Below are 24,985 nucleotides of genomic sequence, written 5' to 3' on the forward strand. Positions count from 1 at the left end.
TCACTTAGAGTGAACAGGCCTCTTTAAGAAGTGAGTCAAGGTATGGCCCCTTTAATCAAAACTAAACAAACAAAAAAAAATCAACTGGGAGGGGAAGACCTTCAGGGTTCCTGGCCGAAAGAGAAAAGGTTACTATTTAGTATTTACATTCACTCTATGCTAGGAGGGCAGTGACTTATTTCTCAGTCTATGAGCTCCAGAGTGGAATTGGGTTTAAGCCTTGTTTTTTGAGAAACAAATCTAGCCAATAAACCTGAAGTTAAGGAGGCAGCCTTCAGGCATCGAAATGTACCTTCTTTCGGGCAGAGGAGGGAGAGGGAAGGAGGAGGAGGAAGGAAGGAGGGGAAGGGGGAGAGAGGTGGGGGAGGGGTCCCTGAAACCCTCCTCAAATTGCATTATTTTTTTGGTGCCCAAGGTGAGGCCTACTCATGAGTAATTGTGGGGAAAGGTGGTCTGTCTTACTGGGGCCCTCTCATGAGTTATTGCTAGGCATAGTGTCCTTGGGCTAGAGAGAAAATTGTCAGAGATAGTGTTTTGAAGCTAGGGAGGAATGTGATTTTAGAATTGGGGTCCAAGCACAAGCACCCAAGCACCCCATCACTACCTCTGATACATACTGGCCATGTGAGCCTGTGCATGTCCCTTAACCACTCAGTACTCTGGGCAACTCTCTAAGGCCACAAATTGCAAAGCAAGCATGACTTGCATTGGCAGAGATATTCCTTATTCAATGAAATCACAGGTCTGGTCCCTATGCCTCTCCTTTTATTGCCATGTGAACTAGAGCAAGTCACTGTTTACATTAAAATCTTGTTTTGTTAATTATCTTATTAACTCTAGGACAATCTGCCATATTTCATTGGTATATCCCACCTCCCCTCCAGGCCCAACTTTTATTGAGATAAGCTTTTCAAAGCCTTGAAGACTTAGCTCCAACTTTAGATAGAAGTGTGATTTAGGGATTACCCCCTTCACCCTCTTCTTCCTCTCACCTGCCAGTTCACTAGGTTGGTCTTTTTCTATGCCTTATCTGGGGAGTTCCTCAGCCCAGGCATCTAAAGATCCTTTAGGAGAGTAATTCTTTCCTCCTGGGTCCCTTTAAGTGGAGGTCAATAAATCAAGAGGCAAGGCTAGAAGATTAATTAGCATCAGCTGATGGGCAGTTGCTAGGTTGGTAGAAACTCCCTAGAATAGAGGGACACACACATCCATATAGCATTTTACACAGCTAAAATAAGGAGCTTTCCTTATTTTAGACGGGACATTAGATGGATCAAGCTGTCAGGTGATTTGGGGACTGGGTTTAATGTCTTCACTTTTGAGTAACTTTGATGTTGCCCAAGATCAGATATGTTCTGGGAAAAGTGTTTCATTGTAGTTGCTCTCCTCAGACCATCTTGGTAGGGTCAGGCAGTAGTTAATCTCATCAGAACACATTGGTGGAAACAGAGTGGAGACCTCCATTTTGAGACAGAATTCAGCACAACCCTCCAGGTTCCATTTTTTTTTTACCTCTAAAGTTACTATTTCAGGGGATATGTTTCCCCCAAACTCACAGCACACAGGTTTTGTACAGTTCCTCCACACCTCCGACACTCCAAGTGTTGAAATCCATTGTCATGATGTGTTCATTGTTAGGAGCTTTTTTTTAGTTCACTTCCTGATGTGGGTTTTTATTTTATTTATTCTTTTTCTTTGTTTTGCCTCACTTGGCACATTACTATTTCTGAGGTGATCTAAGTGAGCTAGGCTTATTCACAACTATTTCCATTTAGCTAGAAGCCTACCTCTGTTTTAAAAGCACTGAATGAGGGGAGATACAAATTTTACTATGGCAGGAATGAATGATTTCTTGATGAATTTTCTCAATGATCCTGATCTTGAAGAAGTCAGGGAACCATATGAAGAGATCAGGGAATTATATGTTTAGGTCAAGGAGCCATGTTTTTAGGGGTGGTAAAGACCCCAAAATACCGACATGCTGGGTCCTGCTGGAATGAATTCGACTCAAGCCTTCTCATAGCCAAAGAAAGACAAAGTTTATTACAGATTCATCATAATGGGTTGTCTTAAGAAATCTCATCCTTTGTGGTGCTTGGTTTTCTTTCACAAGCAGGCCAGATTCCATCTGAGGTAGATGGAATCTGAGCACCTTCATGGAGGCAAGATGAAACTTACATACAGGAGACTGTGGGAGGGATCTAGGGTGGTCCTGGGGTGATGGGATGAGGAGTTTAGGGAAGGTCTTGAGGAGGAGTCTAAGGAGGAACTTGATGGCATTGGGATGAGGTTAGACTCAGGGAACCAAGAGAAAGGGATTAAGGGTGAGAAGTAGCTGAAGGCTACTTGGAGACAACAGACGATGTAGGACTAGGCTAGTTTAAGGGTACATAGATGCTTTGATAGGATCAAGGGTGGAAACTAGCCAGACAGTGGAGGGCTATGCTAGGTCAAGAGTAACCTAGCCTAGAGGTTTGGGCCTAGCAGTAATGAAAGGCTTATGGCCTCAGGCAAATGCCTCAACTAGTGGGAAGATTCAAGGGGAGTTCAAGGGGGCTCCCACAATTTAAACCCTATCAGTCCCACATGACCTTGGGCAAGTCATTTCCTTTCCCTTGGCTTTAGTTTCTTCATCTTGTTGAACTAATTAGTTTTTGAGGTCCCTTCTAGCTCCAACACTCTATAAACCTCAACTCTTCCCTTCCCTATGAAGACAGGGTGTTGGGTGGATGCAGGTGGATGATATGGCTTTATTGAAAAAATAGTGAAGACAATCAGCCCCTTAACTTGTGACTCTGGGGCAGCACAGGTGAGAGCCCTATAACAAGTCAGCCAATAAATACTTATTAGGCTGCTGCTATGAGCCAAGCCCTTTGCTAAGCTACTCAGAAAGGAGGGAGTCAGAAAAGCAGCACCATCAACTCCTACCCAATCTTGCTCCCTACAGGGTATTCCCAAAGACAACGCATTTTCTTTCTTTTCTGGGGTAAACAGGTCTGAGCTCTTTAACTATCCTCAAATACTATTTTACAACCATTGTTGGAAATTCTTGTATGTTTAAAGCAATGCACACCTGTTTTTTCTTTTCACTGTCCTTCCTTCTTCACTAATGGCCTTAGTTTCAGCTGAGTTCTACAGTAGCAAGAGTTGACTTATCTATCCATTATCCATTCAAGCACTCAGGACCTTCTTTCAGTCAAGGAGCAGTTTATTGCAACAATAGGAGCCTGCAAGATTCCTAGTTAATCTACAGCTTGATGAGGGGTGAGATTGATACTTTTATACAAAAAAACTTATGGTTATGGTTCAACTGGTGCCTGATGCCACTCGGTTCTCTAGTCTTCTATCTCTAGCACCTACTACTGTGCCTGGCACATACTTGGTAAATGCTTGTTGAATTAAACAATTTGAAATGAATCTTTCACTTCAGTTATCTCTCACATGTAACACTCCTTCTGAGCTACCCTTCCCTGAAGGGTGACTACACCGTGGGTTCAAGGTAATCTGTGAATCTGTGCTTTTGTGAATTCATGAGCCCCAACTGATAGGGTGATGAGAACTGCACCTCTAAAAGGAAAAGTCCTTGAATTTTCCCATACATTTCAACAGCCCAAATCACTGTCATCTGACCCAAGGCATCTGACCCACCCCAACCCATTTAGATCACTTAATTAGTTTACTTGACAGTCCTTTCCTAGTGGCTCTTGACCCACCCCAGACCACTTTCACTTCCTTTCACCATTGGACCTGGTCCACCCTAGACCACTTAATACTCCTTTCACTATTGCACCTGGCCCACCCCAGACTACTACAATATCATCCAAATCTTTTCATAGTCTTCTTTTTTTCTGTATAAAAATATCAAGCTCATCCCCCATCAAGCTGCACATTAACTTGCAGGCTCCTATTGTTGCAATAAACTGTTCCTTGACTGAAAGAAGGTCCTGAGTGCTTGAATTCTTTCCAGGCAGACTCGCCCCATACTCTTACATTTTAGGGTTCCCAACACCCCAAACCACAACACAACTTTTAATAATTAACTAGTAGGCACAATTAGCTCAAAGCAAAAGCATTTATCGAGATAGCGTTCCAATAATAGTAGTAACCTACCCTCCCCTTCCCCAACAAATCTGGGGTACGTACTCACAACCATATAACAGTCTCCTACAACCATATGCAGTAACCATGGGAAGAGTAGTCACACGTTTAGAATACACTAATACACACTTAGCAGACACATGGCCAATGCAACTTATACCTCAAGCCCTTCAGGGACTAAGGTCTTTTCCCTTTTTTTTTTTGTGGTGTCCTCATGCTACTCTCCTGGCCACAGCATCTGGTTGAACAGTTGGGCTCCCTGGGACTGTTCTTTATAGTTCAAGTCCAAGACTGGCTGTCTTCTCAAATCACAGGTCACATTCCTCAAAGCTATCTCTTGACTCAACTTGCTCCCTAGAGAGTGTATCTTGCTTTTCAAAGGATTACCAGGGTTATGAATAATACTTGGCCAATTAATGGTGAGGTAATTTCATTAAGTTTGATTAGAGAACCTTATAAAAGACTGAGTACATACATACATACATACATACATATGATGGGGTGCTTGTGCTTGGACCCTAATTCTAACATCACATTTCCCCTTAGCCTCTGCCTGTGCCTGAACTCCAGTTCTAAAATCACATCTCTCCCTAGCTTCAAAGTATTGGCTCAGGCAGCCTCTCTCTAGTTCAAGGGCAGCATGCCTTACCAAAACAACTAGTTCTCAAAACATATTCTTCCCCAGGCAGCCTCTCTCTAGCTAAAGGGCAGCATGCCTTACCAAAACAACTATTTCTCAAAACATAGTCTTCCCAGGCAGCCTCTCTCTGGCTAAAGGGCAGTGTGTCCCAAAATTATCTCTGCTTCTTCCTCAGTAAGCAGCTATGCCCAATTATAGATTGATTCAGGATGCTGATAACTGACTATACACTGAGTCTAACATGTATCCTAGACATAGTCAAATGTATACTCCCTTACATTAATCTTGTCTAACAAGACACGTGATGAAGTCCACCTGGATATTCCCAGTCAGCTGTGAACTTTTGGGTGACTTAGTGATGTTTCACAGGCAAAACCACACCCCTGGGTAGCATGGGTGGGGGGGGGGTGGTGGCTGTGGACTGTTTCCCAGTGAACTCTGGGTAAGATACCTGCACAGTAGATACAAAAAGTGCATGTTCCTTTAAGAACTGACCACCCCTTAATCACGCTTTTACCACTCCCTAATCCCACCCCAAAACACCTTATTGAAAGATTTCATCCCTAAATCTTGTACTTAAACTTTCCCTATAGCCCTGTATGGTTGCAGGTTCCCTAAGAATGCTTGCCCACTTTATTTACATAAAGTGTAATAAATCTTTGCCTCCTAGACTTAAAGAATGCTTGGGTCCATGAATTCATTCCAGGCAGCCTTGCCTTGGGAACTTTGGTTTGGGATTTCTGCATCCCTGGGTTCATTTCTCCTTCAACACATACATACATACATACATACATACATGCATACATTACCTCTCAACATCTTTGTCTCTGTTACCTACTTCTTATCTTCTGTAATTTTATCCACTGGGTTAGTGGAAAATCAATTGATCAAACATGTCTTGATCAATACTCCCCAACCCATAAAGACATAAAATAAAGGCGATAAATATCTGGGTCTTCCATAGCATTACAAAGGGGTGGCATGTTGCAGGAAAAGAGCAAAGTTTGGAATCAGAAGACCTGGGTTCAAATACAAATACTACCTTGGCAAGTCACTCATCTTTACTTGCCTCAGTTTCCTGATTAAGAATAATCTCTGAGTTCCTTTCTAGCTTTAAATCCATGATCCTAGTGTAATAGGGGTAATGTACATCACATGGATCATGGAGGAGCTCAACTGAACTCTCCTGGATGAAATAGAGGAGGGGCTGCATCAAAGTGGGTTGGTCACTGAGCTAGGAGGAGCTTCCCACTCAGATTTAAAAGGGATTGGCAACCTCTCTCTTTCTCTCCACCTCCCTCCCTCTCTTTCCTCCCCTTTCCCCCTCTCCCCACCTCTCCATTCCCCCCCACCCCCAGACACTTTGGCATATGTTTGTATATAGCAGCGAGAGCAAATATGCTTAGACAGACAAAACTTAGTAGACTGGACTTCAAATCTCTGGCTGTCTCTTCTGATTTGCATTTCTTTCTCTGAGCATAAGTGACTGAACAATCGTCTTGAGAGAGATATTCCTAGTCTTGTGAATTCAAGAGTTCTGGAGTTCATAGTTTCCTCAGTTGAAACTGACTGGCAGAAGGAAGTTTCTTTTCAACTATCAGAGGTTCCCAAACTTATTTGTCCTTACCACTCCCTTTAAAAAAAATTACTCAGCACAGCCTCCTGGAGATCTATTTTCCTATTTGGTTTTTTTTTTTTTTAATTTGTGTTGTTTCAAAAAGAATAAAATTCTAAAAAAAAATGCATCTTAATGATTTATTGTAAATCTGTGGTTTCTTCCCTGCATTGAAATTTTGATGATGCAATATTGCATCATGTAACTGATGGTATCATATGGTAAACAAATCTTTACACATATTCCTGCCCATGCATGCTGGACTTCCCAACGATGCTGGAGACATGCTTGCCTGCCAACACTTGCTTGTTAAGATCTGTCTTCGGACTTGACCACTGATCAGTTGTAACTTGCATTTTGTGTGTTTATTTGGAAAATAATGTAATCACTATGACTTTAACTCTGTTATACAACAGATGAAACATATGAATGATTTTTCAAAATTTTCTTCTCTTCTTTCTTATGCTTCCACTACCCCCTTATTTTTATTCAATGCCCCCCAAGTGCACCTGAAGCTACTACTGCCCCCCTGGATCATTCCAGCAACCCCCCAGGGGCAGTATCACCTACTTTGGCAATCTATGAACTAGACCAGGTCTACACAACACATGGCCCATGGGCTACTTGCAGCCTGACAAAGGATTTCAGGCAGCCTGGGAAAAATGTAGGGTTGCCACTGTGTTCTCTCTCCTGTTTGTCATATGACCTGCAGCAACCAGGAATTGTCAGTCTATCTCTAATCTAACCTATCTGCAGCCCAGAGAAGGTTACCCTATTTTAATTTTGGCCCCTACATACTGCCAAGTTGTGTAGGTCTGAACTAAAACCTTCATGGACAGAATGATCACTGCCAGAGGATAAGCCCAAGTCATGTCTTGGCTTGCTAAAAGGAATGGGCTTTGAAGTTGTTCAGATAGTGCAGAACAGTCACAGTTCACCTTTACCTTAGTGAATTCTGACTGTTTAGCAGTCCTCTATTAAGTGTTTCATGCTTTAATGTTTTATACAGCACTACCCCAGGAGAATGTAATGGGGGTTATGGATTACAATTTTATGTTTTAACTATTTCATATTTCTTGTTTTGTTAATTCACACTTTAGCCTTATATGTTTAAAGCATCATTTCTTTTGTGTGGAGAAAGTAAATAAAAATGTTCAGAGAGAGCAGTGAGGAGGTATTTATATGAATAATATATGGTTTCCATCAAAGGTTTATGCAATTTGCTATACTATTGGGAGCCTAGAATACATCCTCATTGATATTTCTCCAAGCCCATGGACCTCCACAACTGCACAGAATTATATCGTTTGATGCTTCTTAGAGTCAAGTTATGCTGTTACTAAGGATTAAATTCTGATAGAAGTGTAAGAGTTGATAGCTGAGTAACTCATTAGCATTAAGATTAATTATATCATTCTTATTCTCTGCTCAGATGGCTTAAAGTTTTTCACATTATGTGTTTTTTTTTTCTCTCAAGGTGTGCTTTCAGAAATGTAAATTTCTTTTATGTCACAAATTCATTTTTAAAAAATATCTTGCTAACTATATTTAGTTATAAGTATCTTCCTTTATCATACTATGTATTTTATTTTTTTAAAAATGTTTATTTAGTATTTTAATTTTTTCCTCAATTACATGTAAAAACAAATTTGAACATTTTAAAAAAAATTTTGAGTTCCAATTCTCTCCTTCCCTCCCTGTACTTCCTCCTCATTGAGAAGGCAAACAATTTGATGTAGGTTATATACATATAGCCGTGAGAAACATATTTCCGTATTAGTCAGGTTGTGAAAGAAAACATAGATTTAAAAAAACTCCAGGAAAAATAAAATAAAAAAGTATGCATCAGACTTCCTCTGGAGTTGGATAGCATTTTTCATAAGTCCTTCAGAATTGTCTTGAATCACTGCATTGCTGAGAATAGCCAAGTCATTCAGTTGATCATCGTATGTTCTGCTCATTTCACTTTGTATCAGTTCATGTAAGTCTTTCCAGGTTTTTCTGAGAGCATCCTGCTCATCATTTCTTATAGCACAACAGTATTCCACCACAATCACATACCACGACTTGCTCAGTCATTCCCCAATCGATGGGCATTCCCTCCATTTCCAATTCTTTGCCATCACTGAAAGAATTGCTATAAACATTTTTGTATATATAGGTCCTTTTCCTTTCTGTTCTTTGGGGAACAGACCTAGTAGTGGTATCAGAAATCTATATTTTTAGTGGAACCATGTCCTTTGCCCCTGGCTAGTACTAGCCAGGACTCTGCCTCCTCCTGCTCCTCTGTCCATCCATCTGTCCAGCTGGGCCTTGCCTTGCCCCGTTAACCCTACAGCAAGTCCTGCTGTTCCCACCCTCACGAGTCTGCTCAGCCTGGCTGGGATACAGGATGAGCAGCCTCCAGATTTACAGCACTTTGGTCATTGGCTCTGGGAGATCAAGTCCCAGCAAAGTGAGGTCACCCGAATCCTGGATAGGAAGCGGATCCAGTATGAACTGGTGGATCTATCCCAGGATGATGCCCTACCAGAGGAGATGAGGACCCTGGCTGGGGACCCCAAAGCCATCCCACCCCAAATATGCAACAGGAACAAATACTGTGGGGACTATGAGCTCTTCATGGAGGCTATGGATCAGGACAGCTGAAGCTGGACTGACCCCACCCCCCCATCCCCATGGACTCTGACAAACATTCCCTTTCCCAACTTCTTCTCCCAGCCATGAAGGATGCTAGGACAAGTTTCTATACCCATACTGTATATTTGGGTTGCAATTCCAGACCACCATACCACTAATCCTAGATCCCATCTCCTCCTCCCTGACTCTGTGGTCACAAGTCCTTGCATTCTTCCCCCGACCCTGGATACTCTGCCTTTCCTGAGTATAACTTAACCTCTTTTCCTTTTCTAATTCCTGGACCCCTACCTTTCCATTCCCTTTAGGTTACATTCCATGCCCACCAGTTTTAGAAACTGTTCTAAGTATCTATGATCTTCCCTTCCCCCTCATTCCTCAGTCTGCACCTGGTCTGCTCCCTCCTGCTGCTACCCCTCCCAAAGACAGCCACTTGGTAACAAGCTGACAGTGGGTCCTATTGTACTATTGGTGACCTGGCGCAGGTCCTATTCTTCAGTGGCCTCTGTTCCTGAGCAGCAATTAAATGTTATGTTCCAGTTGGCTTGGAATGTGTGTGTGTGTGTGTGTGTGTGTGCGTGTGTAGTCATTTCCAAGGAAAAAAAATCTGTTGAGATTTTAGCAAAAGGTTAAACTTTTTAAAAATAGCATCCCTGCATCAGTTATCATGATAGGTAGTTGCAGTGTGGGTAAGGCATCACTTGTAAGCATTGGAGATTTTGTCTAGTGTTGCCAGCCTCAATGGTAACTCCTAGGCAGGGTGTGCTGGTAAATGTTTAACAGCTGGTTGTCCAGGCAAAAAAAAAATACCTATAATGCACTTTTAAATTTGGTACAATCAAAACAATAAAACAAACCTTGATTTGCAGCATTTGCCAATTTCTGAGTTGTAATTGCTCACACAAGATTTAACAATTGGTTCTTGAGAGGTGGTGTGAGCCAGTACCATTACACTCACTGCTCCTAGGGGATAGGGGACTGGTTAATGGGCCCTTTACAGCCTTCAGAATAGCATCATATGCATGGAGGAGCTTATAGTTGCTTCTTCATAATAATTTTAGTGACCAAAGGAAATGGTTCTTGTAGCTAATAATTAGAGACTGTGAAAAGCTATTAGATGTCTAAGCTTTTACAGAAAACCCAGTGTTAAGATAATATTGCCAGCTATTTTATATCATTATGTTACATCAAGAGTACTTTGGAGAAAAAAGGTCAAAGCACATTTGCAGAAGGCATAGGTTGAGTTTTCTTTGTGCATGCTTACTCAAATGGATCTGTGTGGCTCACTGATCTGGTTTGATGAGATGATGCAGATCACAGCCCAAGCCCACCTGTCCATCCTCTGGGGCTCTTGCTCATGTCCTCCAGCAAGTTTGCCACAGGGAATCCACCTACTGGAACCTTTCTTCCTTACACAGTTGTTGTTTGTCTTTCATTCTTGAAGACAACCATGACATTAGGAAAGTGATGCCATGACAGGCAAGTGAACTGGAGTTAAGTAAGGGAGGGCTGTGCAAAGTTACCACCCTCATTTTCTTTTCTGGGGCCATCTGGGTCCAGTGGTAAGACACAGATCAGGATGACTGGAGATGGCCCTGGATGCAGTGGGAGACCTTGGTCAATAGGTCTCAATTTGACTGAGGCAATGCCCAATCAGTGATTAAGGCTAGGTAAGAAATGAGACAAAGAATGGCCTCTTTTACCTAGTTTAAAAAAGAAATCAATCTGGAAGGGGAAGACCTTCAGGGTCTCTGGTCACAACAGAAACAGTTGCTATTTACACTCACTCTAAGCCAATCAAGGCCCAAACAATGAGCAAGTAGGGCTAGGCCTGAGACCTACTTTGGCCAATCAATGAGTGCCAGAGTCATTTAGTTTTAAGTCATGGTCCTTAAAAGCAAATCTAGCCCGGAAATCCCAAGATATCTTGCAAAGTTTCAGTGAAAACAATTTATATTCCTTTGTGCAGAGCACCTGCAGGTAAGTGTAGGGGAAATCCCAGGTTCTCAAAGCCTACGCCAGTGCAGTACAAGTGTTGGCAGCTTCTATCATCTTGCAAAGGCTTTGAAAACAATCCTGCAACAGATCAAATATTCTTTCTGAGGACCATCCTAGCTAAGTAAGGAGAGGCTCATCACCTCCATTATATATTAAGCTCCTTAAGGGCAGGGACTGTCCTTTGCCTCTTTTGTGCTTAATAAATGTTTATTTTTTTGACCACTGAGTGATGAGTTTTTTCATTAGGTTTGCAGTCTGATGAGGCAGAGTTGAGGCACAAGTTCATAGGAACTCTGGTATCATTAGAAACATGTACAGATGGTTCATGATTATGCTCTTAGTTAGGCAGAGAAAACTCTCAAACAATGGGCTAAGGGTTGGTATCCCAGCACTATGCTACAAAAGTCTCTCTCCTCTCTGTGGCAACTAGAGTTGGTCTTCGCCCTCATACTGTGAACAAGGGGATACAAGGAAATGCAAAGGACACGGTCAACCACAGTGGTACTTGAGGAACCAGTCAGTTGCAATCTTTAATGGAATACAAGAACATACTTCGAAACAGGTACCAATTGGACCCACCTAGAGTTAGGCAGGGGTTAGGGAATGAGGTCCACCAGTTCCTCTGTTTCTGTTTTTCTGCTCAACGCTCAATCTGAGTGGGCACTCAGCATAAAAGTTATATACCTTGCTACTTGTTTCTTTGGCTTTAACTTCTTCATTTTCCTAGGAGGTAGCGTGGGTTTGACAAAGAGAACTGCTAATGCTGCTACTGTTAACCGTAGCCATTTGGCTGTTCCATGTGGCTGAGGGTTCTCTCCATCTGTTCTCTTCCTTCTTTCACCTAGGCTCTCTTTTTAATCCTGCCCCAGTCCCAAACCATGTGATATTTCCTTGCCTCAGGAGATGAGCAAAATTTCCAAAACCCAGAAGTATCTTCAGATCTAAGGCATTTTTAGGTGCTATACATGAAACAAAGAAAGTACAAAATCAGGGGATAACGGGACAGAGGATGCTAAGAATCATAGTTTTTAGACCATCTATAAATTTTTACTTGGCTGTTGGTGTTCTAAGTGGGAGTCCCTTCTCCATCGATCAATGTGTAGTTGAACTACTGGAGCATACAGACACCCCCTAAACTAGTGAATGAAAGGCTTCATCATTGGTGCTCCATCTTCAAAGTCATTTGAGAAGACTGTAATTCTGTTTTAAACAAAATCTCATACCTACTGCTAGAAGGCAAGGGAGTTTGGTGAATCTTCCCCTACACGATCCTTTGAATCTTTCTCCTAAGCTATGGGACCCTTCCTAATTAATCAATTTTGACCGACTCTCAACCAAATGATACGATTTTTTGAAATTGTTACTTTTATGAATACTTCCACCACGGATCAAAAGAGAAGTGGTTACTTTCCTTGGCCCATTACCTTTGCATTGGGATTTAGAAATCCTATGGTATTCTCACTGCCTTTCCTGATCCCCCACTCCTATGATACCTGATTTTAATAGTTATGGTATATCATAAACCCTTCAAAGCCTGGCCCTAAACTCCATTTCCAGCCTTAGCATGCATTTCTCCCCTTCTACTTCCCTACGCTCTGGTCAAACTGACCTTACTACTTCTCATCCTTGGTCCTCCTATCTTCCATTCCCTGTGTCTGAAAGGGGCTTGCTCTTTCCTCACCTCCACCTCTTGGAATCCTTACTTTCTTTCAAGACTCAGTGGAAGCCTCACCTTCTTTGTAAGGCCTTTCCTGACCCCCAAAGTTGCTAGTATTTCACCCCAACCCATCACTTATCTATTTTGTTGTTGTTCAGTTGTTTTCAGTCCTGTCCAACTCTTCGTGACCCTATTTGGGGTTTTCTTGGCAAAGATACTGAAGTGGTTGCCATTTCCTTTTCCAGCTTGTTTTATAGATGAGGAAACTGAGGCAAATTGAGTTTAAGTGACTTGCCCAGAGTTACAGATCTAATAAGTGTCTGAGGCCAGATTTGAACTTAGGAAGATGAGTCTTCCTGACTCCATGCCTGTCACATTATCTGCTGCACCACCTAGCTACCCTATATTGTATATGCCTATATATTCATGTACTGGTTCCACTAATAAAATGTAAGCTTTTTTGAAGGCAGCTTATCTTATTTGTTTTTGTATGTCTAGCACATGGCACATTTCCTGGCACGTAGTATCTAATTGCATTATGCAGATGCAGAAAGGTTCAGGATATCAGTAGTCTAATACAAGGACACATGGAGCACACAGGTAGTAAAGCAAACCTGCTTTGTTGAGGGGACACAATTACAATATGAAGGGTAGTGAAGGTTTATTGTGAAAACACATCTGGTTGGCTAGGGCCACCGGGGAAATTGGATGCACTCTGATAGGGACCTGGAGGGAATGGGGTACCGTATCAGTAATGTCTGGTGGGCTTTTCTAAGATTTTTATTTGGGTTCAGGAGGACTATGTTTTGGGGGAAAGGAGTCTGGACCCGGGGATTGGGGATGATAATTCATGTTGGTGTTAGTAATTTAGGTGCCTACTATGTGCTAGGCACGGTGCTAAGTGCTGCTACGAAGGGAAATTGCTGGGCAATCAGCAGCTAGTTGATATTCAAACTCCCTGCTGCAGTGGGAGTGAGGGTGAGGGTGAGGGGAAGGGGCTTTGGCCAGCACTGCAGTTATTATTCTGGCTGGCTGACTCAGGGGTTTTGATCTTCCTTGGGGCTTATTTAGCAGGTTGTATTCCTTACAGTGATTCATAAATATCTGTGGATTTAATTATTGATAAATATTCCACTGTGGCCTTTTATCTCCTTTTCTGCTTGTCTTTAACATCCCTGTCTACATCAGGGTTATTTGTTTTAGTAAATTCCTTTGTGTCAGGGACCTTAACAATCTGCAATATCTAGCATAGAATCTTGCGGTTTCTTAACAGATGGATTTTGAGGGTAATGAAATTGCAAACAGTAGGTGCCAATAGCACATGACTCAGGTCAAGGCCATCCAAGGCAGACCCATAGAGACTAATTAATTCTGCTTTTTCTCTTTCACCCAACAGGCTCAGGAGGTGATGCTGCCTCCGCCTACAGATTCCACTTGTTCCATGCTCATCCTACAGGCACGCATTTGGACCAAGCCATGTGGGCAAGAAAAGTTTTTAAAATTTTCATTTTGAAGGCTGACCTGGAGAAGAGACTATCAATAGCTTTCTCTCCACTTGTCCCTTTAAACACATGGAACAGTAAACATTCCAGGTACAAATTGTTCTCTTGCCTAAACTCCTTACGTGGGTTTCTGATGAGAACATTAGTATCCAGCCACACTTAACAGTGCTGTTCAAGGACAGTTCTAGGGGCTCATGTTTCCTTGACTGGTATCTTCCTTTCTATCTTTTTACCCTTCTCCCTTGATTCAGATTTTTACACTGAAAACTTAAAATACCAGACTGCTGAAGGCTCTCCCCCAACCCCCTTACCTTGATGTGGGAGAAAGCAACTTCTATAAATACTAATAGCAAGTACTTAGAGCTTTTCATAGGATGAATGGACATGTGCTTAAAAGGCCCAGGAACACAGTGTCAGGGAACAGAAAGGCTCATTCACCCCCACATTTCTCTGAAAAGATGCCTCTGCTCTATGATTACCTTGCTGGGGGGTCACTTCTTTGAAAATGAGTGAAAGGGTTTATCACACAATCAACAATTCTCTGAAATCACTAACAAGTATAGGCGATAAAAAGAAATGGACTTTTTGACAAACACATCCAATTTCTTGTCAAATGTTCCAGTTCTGAAAGTCAGCCATCTGATTTTTTTTTTTTTTGGAAGATTTCAGTTTCCAGAGTAGCATCCTCCAAGCTAGAAACATCTGTGGGCTCTGACTAAAAGTAGAGAAAGGACAGGAAAGCGTTTGCTAACTAACTGCTATCCCAACTGTGGTTCCTGAAAAAGCACATGGAAACCCTTAAACCTTGGTGTCTACTTTCCGTATTTATCTTGGATTAAAATATCATTAAACTGTTAGGTGGATCTGGAAACAGGGAGATCTGAGTTCACATCTTGCCTCAGATAATTACTAGCTTTGTAACCTGGGCAAGTCACTTGACCTCCTTCTACCTGTTTTCTCATCTGCAAAGTGGGGATCCTAATAGCACCCACCTCCCAAGGGAAATCTTAAAAGAGCTGGTGTCCATAGAATGTAAGAAGACTTAAAGGAAGGCATTTACCACAATGGGTAGTTTTAGACAGGTCTTTGGAAGACTGTAGATGAGAAGGATCTGCACCACATCAATCCATCACACTATAAATGCACTAGAGTATTGGTTTGCTTTTACATATTCTTCTTTCCCCTATAAGTTAACACCCTATATATATAGTATTGATTTATAAAGTGATACTTCATTTTCATATTTGAATGAAAAACTAACAGGTTCCAATTTAACTATGTACATACACACACACACAACCAACGTTATAGATCATAGGATCATGGTTTGAGAGCAGGAAGAGACCTTAGGGACCATCTTGTCCAACTTTCATTTTATGATGAGGCTGAGAAAGATAAATGACCTACCTAAGGTTACACAGGTAATACGTAGCAGGGCTGGGATTTGCACCAAGGTCCTCTGACTCTAAATACAGCTTCCTTTCCACTGCATCACAATGCTTCCCGTACTTTAAGTAATGGACTTTAAAATGTACATTATTGATGTCATATATTGTTCTCATGATTTTGCTTACTTAGTTTTGTGTCACAGGCATTGCTATATTTGTCATTTCTTACAGAGAAATAGTATTTTTGATTCTGTTTTATTAACAAAATCTTTTTACTGTTATCTTTTGTTTTTACCTCACCTACACTGCACATTTCCTTCTCCTCCTCCTACAGAGCCATCTCTTACAACAAAAAATAAGAGGGAAAAAGCAGCACAGAAAAACTAACCAACGTGCTGAAAAAGTCTGGTGTTATCAGCAGTATTCCTCACCCATAATCTCCCACTTATGGAAAGAAATTGGAGGAGGTACCTTCATATTGATCTTCTTTGGGGCTAAGTTTGGTCATTATAATTTCCCAGTGTTGTTTCAATTATTTGATTGTTATTTTCATGTATATTTTTATAATTGTATACTTTTCCTGGATTATTTCAATAGCCTGCTGGTGGGTCTGCCTGCTTCAAGTCTTTTCCCCACTCCGATTCATCCTCCATTCAGTCACTCAAGTAATTTTCTGATCATATCATACCTCATCTACCTCCCTGCTCCTTACTCAATCAATTTAATGGCTCCCTATTATCTTCAGGATCAAATACAAAATCCTTTGTTTGGCATCCAAAGTCCTTCATAACCTAACCCCCTTCTACCTTTCCAGTCTTCTTACACCTTAGTCCTCAACACGTCCTCTTCAATCCAGTGCCACTGGCCTCCGGGCTGTTCCACAAGGAAGACCCCATATCTTGGCTCTGGGCATTCTGTCTGGCTATCCCCCATGCCTGAAAATGTTCTCTCTCCTTTCTGATCTCCCTAGTTTCCTTTAAGTCCCACCCTCTACAGGAAGCTTTCCCTAACCCCTTAATTACAGCACCTTCCCTCTGTTAATTATTTCCTATTTATCCTGTCTATAGCTTGCTTGTACATACTTGCTTGCATGTTGTCTCCCCCACTGGGGAGCTCTGAGGGCAGGGACTGTCTTTTGCCTCTTTTTGTATTCCTGGAGCTTAGCACAGTCCTTGGCACATAACAGGCGCTTAATAATAATAATGATAATAAATGTTTATTGATACATTAAAAAGTAAAATATACATAACATTTCTAATAATAGTTTTTATTCTAACATCATACAAACTTAATTTTTGGTGGAAAAATTATCTGGAAACAGCAGCCTTCAAATTTTTCATATTAATCATGTTTTTCATATACTTCAAATTTATACTGAATGCCTTTTTCTTCTTGGACATCAGTAAGAACACCTGGATACCTGAAAAAGAAAGATTTATGTATTACTAAATACTGAGACTCAAAAGAAAATATATAAAAAGCCATCCTTTCTAAATTTCCTTTGAACAGTAGAGGCAGGTTCTTAAGAGAGGAACTCAGGTTTTGTGGGGTTTTTTGGTTTGTTTTTTAGAAATGTTTTACCACAACAGTTTTTTGCTGTAGTTTCTCTGGAATGAGTCATCAAAAACTTCATTTACATCCTTATGAAATTTTCAAGAGTATGTGTGTCAAACTGTCATTTCTTAAGACAAGGAAAAAAAATGAATATGTGATTTCTAAAAACGAGCAATAACCCTTAGAAATGAACACTATGTTAGCTGATTAAAATGGTAAAACAAGGTAAATAATTTAGCTCAAAGTAAAGACAAAACTTACTTTGATTTCAAACTCATTTTGGCCAGTATTTTGCCTCATTTTATTTCTTTTTCTTGCTCTTCTTTTTCCAGTGCGACATGTTTGTTCTATTTCTTTCTGAACTTCTCACAGCACTTTTGTTCATATCTTCATCACAGTCTTGCAATACTTTTACTTGGGTACTTGTCTTACCTTCTGGGCCAGGGTAGGGCAGGGAACGTCTTATTATTCACCTCTGAATTATCAGTGCCTAGCACATAGTAGGCAGTTAAATGTTTGAGGTGAAATGAATCACAATTCCATCTGTTTGTACAATAATTAAAAGTACTGCTTACAACAAATGCCTTGGCTTAACTATAATCTTAAATTCTTTAGATTCAAAGAGTAATAACTGCGGAAGAACCAGGCTGAGATTGTGACTTTCATCATGATTGAAGTAACTACTTGTTTTATGAGGAAAACGCAAGAGTTAGCACTAAATGCACAGGTGATAAATATAGGTAGGGAGTTTTTAGACTCATCAGAAATTGGGGGATCTTTCGGAATCAGTAGATTCTCTCTAGAAGAGATAGGGACTACCTGAACCAAAATGTCACTAGCCTATTGACAAGAAAAATTTAAGAAAAAACAGTGCAGAGGAATTTCTAAACTAGAAATTGAGAGAAAGACCCTATTAGGGCATGCAGGAGAGGTTTTGATGACAAACTCAAGAAAATGATGCTTTTAAGGCAGTTGACATGCATCCAGGAAACTGACACACATAGGAAATGTCATAAAAATCATGCTAAAATATGTAAGATTTTTATACAAGAAACTTAAAAACAATAAAACAAGTCAACTGAAATGTTTGATCACAACTAAAGACCTCCATGTAATTGGCATCTTAAAAACTTGCTAGAAGAGATAGTTAATGGTACTGTTAGAAAAATCAGTTATAAGAAGAAATGTAGTATTATGAGAGCTGTCATAAACTATAATAGCATAAAAATCTAGTAACACAAGGGAAATACTAGACAATATCCAGGAGTATAAACGGCTCAGTTAAATAGTAAGAAGTTAGTTAACAGGGTTATTTACTAAGCCAAAAAGTCACAACACAATGATCAAGTCCAGAAGACTAGTGATGATGAATACTACCCCTACTGATGGAGAGCTGATGGATTGAAGATTCAGAATTAGGCATACATTTCTGGGCATGAACAATGTGGAAATTTGTTCTGCTTGATTAAGAATATTTTTTAAAAGGGTTTTGGTTTTCTTTTTCTCATTGCAGAGAGGTTAGGGGAGAGGGTGGAGGTGAGAGCGAAAGAAAATAAATGTTGGTTTGTTGAAAAATAAAAAGTAAAAAGCCCCCAAACACACCAAAAAGCACAGTAGAATTCTGGGTACCATCATCAGCAATGAAAAACGACAGGAAAAAAAACAATATAAAGGAATTAGACGACATGATCTCTATAGTCCCTTGTAGCTTGAACATTTTATGACTCTATGACCTCTAATGCTGAGGATGCCCAATGGCAGGACCAATAACTTGTTAGAATACTTAAAATGCCCAGCAGCTTCCTTTATCCATGACTGAGGGTAAGAATGTTTTGGAATGGTAATTACTAAATCAAGACTCAAGAAAATTATTGAAACCAAAATCTCAAAACTATTTTGTTGAAAAGCAGAAAGGAACAACCAGATACTGATAGTGATGAAAAAAAAAAAGATTTGGATCCTAGCATCCAGAGAATGAGAAAGAGATAGCAGCATTCAGAGATAAAACAGATGAGATGGGGCTACAAAGTTCTAAAGTCCATTCTAATTCCCCAATTCTACAACCACAAAGATAAGAATGCTGATTGGGGAGGGGGGTATAAACTTAGCAGAACATATACAAATGTGTCTTGTCCCTTTTAAAACAAATCACCTTAGGAGCCCATACTATTATTATAACAATGTTGCCACTGTTAAAAACAATTCTGGAGTCCTTTTTTGGAATGACCTCCAGAGCCATTAAAATTAGAAACTGTCTCAATGCACCAGTTAGAAACAAAAACAAAAAATCGAATTGTTCAGACTGATAATTTACCTTTATTCACAGACTTGGCTGCGAATAACTTTCAGCTATTTCTAAAAATCAAATTTGCCCTTCAAAGTTTGAATATTTGTCACCACTGAGTATAGTCAAGAGAATGTGCTTCAGCTTCTTTAATCACTACCCCCACCCAATCTCTGCCTACTGAAGGCCCTCCCTTCTCTCAAGTCCAAATTTGGGTTACCATCTCTTTGATAAAGCCTTCTTTGACTATTCCCTAATCTCTAAAATGTGAAAATGATTGCTTTCTAAAATTCTGCCTCGCTCTTTTCCTGGGATCTATTTTTGCACATTCTTTTTATGTCTTTCTCTTCATATTATATTGTAAACAGCTTGAAAGCAAGGTTTGTATAATTTCTATCTTTGTATTTGGCTCAGCACCAAAGAGAGTGTCTTCTGCATAACTAGTATTTTGTTTGTTGAATGAACTGAATAAATGGAGAATCAATGAGGATATACACACACATATGAAATATAATATTAGGTGTAGATATGTATATACATAAAACATAGATTAGAATAACATCACATATTAGAAAACCTTCTTTTAAGACTATAGAATAGACAAAGGAAAGGAAACAACTTCATGTCATTGCTTTAAGTAGCTTGAAAATACAGAATCAGTATTCATCTGAGTTACACTAGAATCAATCATATAAGAGCATAAAGTTATCAGGAGTTTTTTATGCTTTTAATGAACTTCTAGGTGACCTGCATATATTAGCGGTTTACTAAATATTTGTTGACTTGAACAGAATACACTACAAAATGTTAATATTTGAATATTATAAATGAACATCAAAGCCAAGACAAAGAAAAGCTAATTTCCAGTAAAATGTTTTCAGTTATTATTTAGTGCAAAGTTCAAGGAAGTACTTCAATTGAATTGTGTTAACTTACTCTGGGAGAAGTTTATATCTCTTTAGATCAATTTCTGGAAAAAACGTGTCACTCTCAAATTCTTGCAAAATTCTTGTCACAAACAGTCGATTATGACCACGTTTGTTCATCGCTTCCTTTGAAAAGAAGACAAAAAGAATGAAATGGATTAAATGCCTAATACAAGATGAGGAAGTAGTATGAGGAATAAATCACTGGTATCTAACTAAAGACAAAGGAAGGCTGGGTGGCGCAGCGTGCAGGTGCCAGGCCTGGAGTCAGGAAGACTCATCTGCTTGAGCTCAAATCCAGTCCAGACACTAGCTGTGTGACCCAGGGCAAATCACTTCACCCTGCCCTCAGTTTCCTCATCTGTAAATGAACTGGAAAAGGAAATGGCAAACCCCTCTAGTATCATTGGGAAGAAAACCCCAAATAGGGTCACAGAGAATCAGACATGACTGAAATGACTCCACAGCAGCAACCAAAGACCCTAAAGAAGAATATGGCCTTTTGGGGTAAGGGGTTTGCTTTAATGATCTTATTTATAGCCCTATCAGGTATGAGGCATGCTGGTGACTTATAGAATGCCACACTAAAACATCTTACCTTGTGGTCTCATACTTTCTTAGATTGGTGGTGTGCTAGCCCTGGCTGTGGCTCAAACAAAATTAAAACAACAGGAAGCCATCAGCTACCTAATCTTTTGGCCAGCACTGTGCTTTATAAACACTGCTATCTGTGGTAAAGGAAGAAAAGGAAATTTAAAATCAACCTATTTTGTCACTTGCTTTCCAAAAGCTGGTAGAGGAGGGAAGGAAGGAGAAATCAATAGTTCACACAGTTTCCAGATTATCTGTGGTTTCAACGAGCCACATGCCTTTTCTGCCTCCACTTAATAATAATGATGATAGCTAGCATTTCTATAGCTTTTTAAGGTTTACAAAGTACTATACAAATATTACTGTATTCTTAATAACAGCCCTGAGACATAGGTACGATTATTATATCCATTTACACATCAGGAAATGGAAGCCAACAGAAGTTAAGTGATTTGTCCAGGGGTCACACAGCTGCTAAATGTCTAAGTCTGGATCTGAACCCAGATCTTCCTGACTCCAAGTCTAACAATCTATCTATATATCAAGTGATATTATGTTGCAAGAACAGAAAAGTTCTGGAACTGAATTTTAAAAAATTCCTTATTTTTCTTGTTGTTTAGGCAATGATTCCAAAAATGTTCTGGTCCTTCTAGCCATTTAAAATACAAATTCCAGACTTCCCTTGAATATGGCTTCTTGCCTAATAATGTGGCACAGATACCAGTTCTTTTTATAGAAATGTCAATTCATTTGACAAAGGTTTACTGAGTGCCCACTGCATAGAAGATACCATGCTAAGCAAAATGTATCAAAGTGGCAAGGAATGTAATTTTTTTAGCTCTACATATCTAATACATAGCACAGTGCTAGCAGGTTAATAACTGCTTGTTGAATTGAAGATAGTCTGTCTTCAGGTAACATATTCTAAAAGTTACTTGGCTGGAACTTTGAACACATCTTCTCATAGAAACAACATCATAAATGTGAGTTGGATTCTTAGGCTAGCCCACAAAGGCCTGTTTACCCCATTAACTATTATAATGGAATATTATAAATCAGTTGTGAAACTGTCAATTAAACAAAAAAAAGGTAACAATCAGGATTTTAAAAATAAATCCTGAATGCTGGTTACTGTAGGAAAATACAAGTTGTTTAATTAGAAGAAAATGAGGAGATTCTGCAGAGATTCTGAATGGTACTTTTGGGTGTCTGAAGGGTTTTAAATGTTGATTGCATTGTTTGTTTCTTTACTGCATCTAATTTCTTCTCCACACTCATAGCTCTCCTTTCCTTTTACATAGCTCTATCACCAGCACTATTCTTAAGCTTATTAGTCACAACAGATTAATTTTCTAACTTACAATTAAAATAGAGATGAACAAAGAAGAATACCAGAAAGATAATATTCCTGAGTTAAGGGGGCCAAATAATAGATGATTATAGGACCATATATTTATAGATAGAAAGGACCTCAGAACTCCTCCATTTTAAAGATAAAGAAAGTGAGAAAACCACAGAGATTGAGTGACTTGATTATGGTCACACCAGCAAAAGAGGGTAAGAACCCAGATCCTGACTCTAAATTCAACACTCTTTCCCACTCACCAGAGGATGTAAATGTGCATGTATGGTGAAAAGACTACTTGAAGTTTAACTCTGCACTGACATTCGAAGGAAAATGGAGAGAGGATGGTGTGGTAACATTCTAGGGGAGGAAAGAAGTTGTAAGGAAGAAGAAACATCGGACAGAGACATTTTCCTATGTTAGTCACCAGGTGAGTCTGTTGGCTGGGGACAGCTTAATTTATTGCTTCAAAAATATCTGAGGGCTTGTAGAATGGGCATTATTGGTTGTTCTTAATGATGGGATGTTAGGGGAGGGGGTGGACACAGCGTGTCATTGCCTCAGAGCAGCCAGCTATTTATAGCATAAGGTATTTCCAAGTGGGATCTAGCCTAGCCACAGAGGAATTGATTTATTCAATAAGGCACCATGTTAGGCCCTGCTAGAGACACAGATATTCATAAAACAGAATCTCCACCCTTAAGGACTCTCCAGTTTAACAGGAGAGAGAACGTATTCTATCAATCATCTATTATAGCTTAAGTTGATAATAATAGCTAGTATTTATATAGTGTTTTAACGTTTGCAAAGCACTTCCATGGCTTTAATTATCCCCTCTCCATGAATAAAAATAATATATGGGGAGTTCTCTGGTTTATGTAAATGTGAGCTAGTATATTATACTAAGAGCCTGAGCTATTACATATAGTTATATAATATCTCAGCATCACATTTACATAAGGCTTTAAGGGTTTCGAGGAACTTATGTCATTTCATTTATCCTCACAACTCTCCTGGGAAGAAGATGTTACTATCATTCCCGTTTCATAGATGAGGGAACCGAGGCATATAGAAGTTAAGACAGGTATGTGAAAAGGACAATGGCAGTCTGGTCGGGGGAAGAATCATGGGAAGCTTCCTGAAAAGTGTTACGAGAGGTAGCACTTTGTCATTCAGAGAGAGAACAGTAATCCAGGTAGGGAATACAGCATGAGCAAAGGCAGAAAACTGTGTGTGTGAGTGTGCGTTCATACACACAGATAACGGGATAATAAAGAAAGCAGAGGTTAGGAAATAGGGTGAAGGGACAAGCTAGTGATAATAATACTGACCTGCTATCTGAAGATACTGTTTTAATAAGTTTGACTAGAGAAGTCAGGATGAACTGTGCAACAGGACACCAATTATGAAGTTGTTACAACAACTAAAAAATGAGATGAAAAGGGCCAGGACCAGGGAGGTGGAGACAGAAAAAGAGGAAAATGGCTTGATTTGGGGAACAGTTCAAAGAAAGAAACACTAGAACTTGGTGACAATATAGACGTAAGACAAGAGGGAGGAGAGTCAGTTTCTAGATTATAAGACTGAAAAAAAAATCAGCCCCTAAAAGGAATAGTTAGGAAGTTGAGGACACAGAGGGAGATGAATCTGTTTCAGATGTAGGGAGTGAAGAAATGACAGGATATGCAAATGGAAATGTCCGACAGATTGGGCGAAGTCTGGCCTGGAGATAAAGAGTCTTCCTCATCACAACAGGTGGCAAAGTGGCATAGTGGACAGAGCACTAGACTTGGGAGTCAGGAAGACCCGAGGTCAAATCCTTCCTCAGACCCTTACTGGGCAAGCCCCTTAACTTCTCTGAGCTTAAGTTTTCCTATCTGCAGAATGAGAATAACATCAGCGCATGCTTCATAGGGTTGTTGTGAGGATCCATTTGCTTGCAAACTTCAAACCCTTATGTAAATTTGAGTAATTATATTTTACAATATTATATATTAACATCGTATTTATACTATGTACAATATTATGTAACAACATGCGATAGCTCCAGTTGTTATTATATTATACAAGCTCACATTTATATAAAACTTCAAAGCTTGGAAAGAGCGTTCCATACATTAGAGGTGATAATTAAAGCCATGGAAGAAAGAGTGCCACCAAGGGAGAGTAGGTTGACTTTAAAAAAAAAAAAAGGCAATTCTTTTCACCTCTGGGTACTATTTGTAATGGGACATAAGGAAACATTCTCTTGCCATTTAAAAAAAAACAGTTCAGAAGGCCTCCCTTCATTTACACTAGGTGATTAGTCTAAAGACTACATAAAGCACATTTAGATATGGAGAAAATGGTTTTTTTTTTTTTGTAATGAGGAAAAACCTTTGAAAATAGCTGACTGGCACAATTACTCAAATTTGGCTGACACTTCTGTATTTCAGTTATCTCTGTGAACAATGTGTGTTTCTGAAGGGAGCTTACCTGCCTCACACTGCTTATGACTACATTTTGCCACATGTTGTTAATGATTGTGTTGAAGACTGGATAGATCTTCTTCATGGAACATTAACTCAATGCTCCTGACAGGCAGCATTGCTGTGAAAAATGCTAATTTTTTGAGAAACAACCCCACAGTTGGTGGATTTCTGAAAATGTTAAGGGGGAAAAATCATACTTCCTAAAAATAATTCCATAATTTTTTTTGGGGGGGGTTTTGAAGTGTGGAAGTGAGGAGGATGGGTCTTAAATCAATTAGC

General features: G+C 39.8%; 1 protein-coding gene across 1 annotated transcript in view; it reads right to left on the minus strand.

Moving 5' to 3' along the window:
- Window positions 1-16,781: 16,781 nt before the first annotated feature.
- The window catches only part of DHFR (dihydrofolate reductase), a 34,610-nt gene continuing 26,406 nt past the window's right edge, over window positions 16,782-24,985 (minus strand). The window contains exons 5-6 of the mRNA XM_036764623.1: window positions 20,310-20,425; window positions 16,782-16,955 (exon numbers count right to left, since the gene is read on the minus strand). Of these exons, the coding sequence (XP_036620518.1) occupies window positions 16,877-16,955; window positions 20,310-20,425 (195 nt within the window). The 3' untranslated portion in view covers window positions 16,782-16,876. The remainder of the gene's footprint in view (window positions 16,956-20,309; window positions 20,426-24,985) is intronic.

Source organism: Trichosurus vulpecula, chromosome 1 (genome assembly GCF_011100635.1).
Source record: "Trichosurus vulpecula isolate mTriVul1 chromosome 1, mTriVul1.pri, whole genome shotgun sequence".
NCBI lineage: Eukaryota > Metazoa > Chordata > Mammalia > Diprotodontia > Phalangeridae > Trichosurus > Trichosurus vulpecula.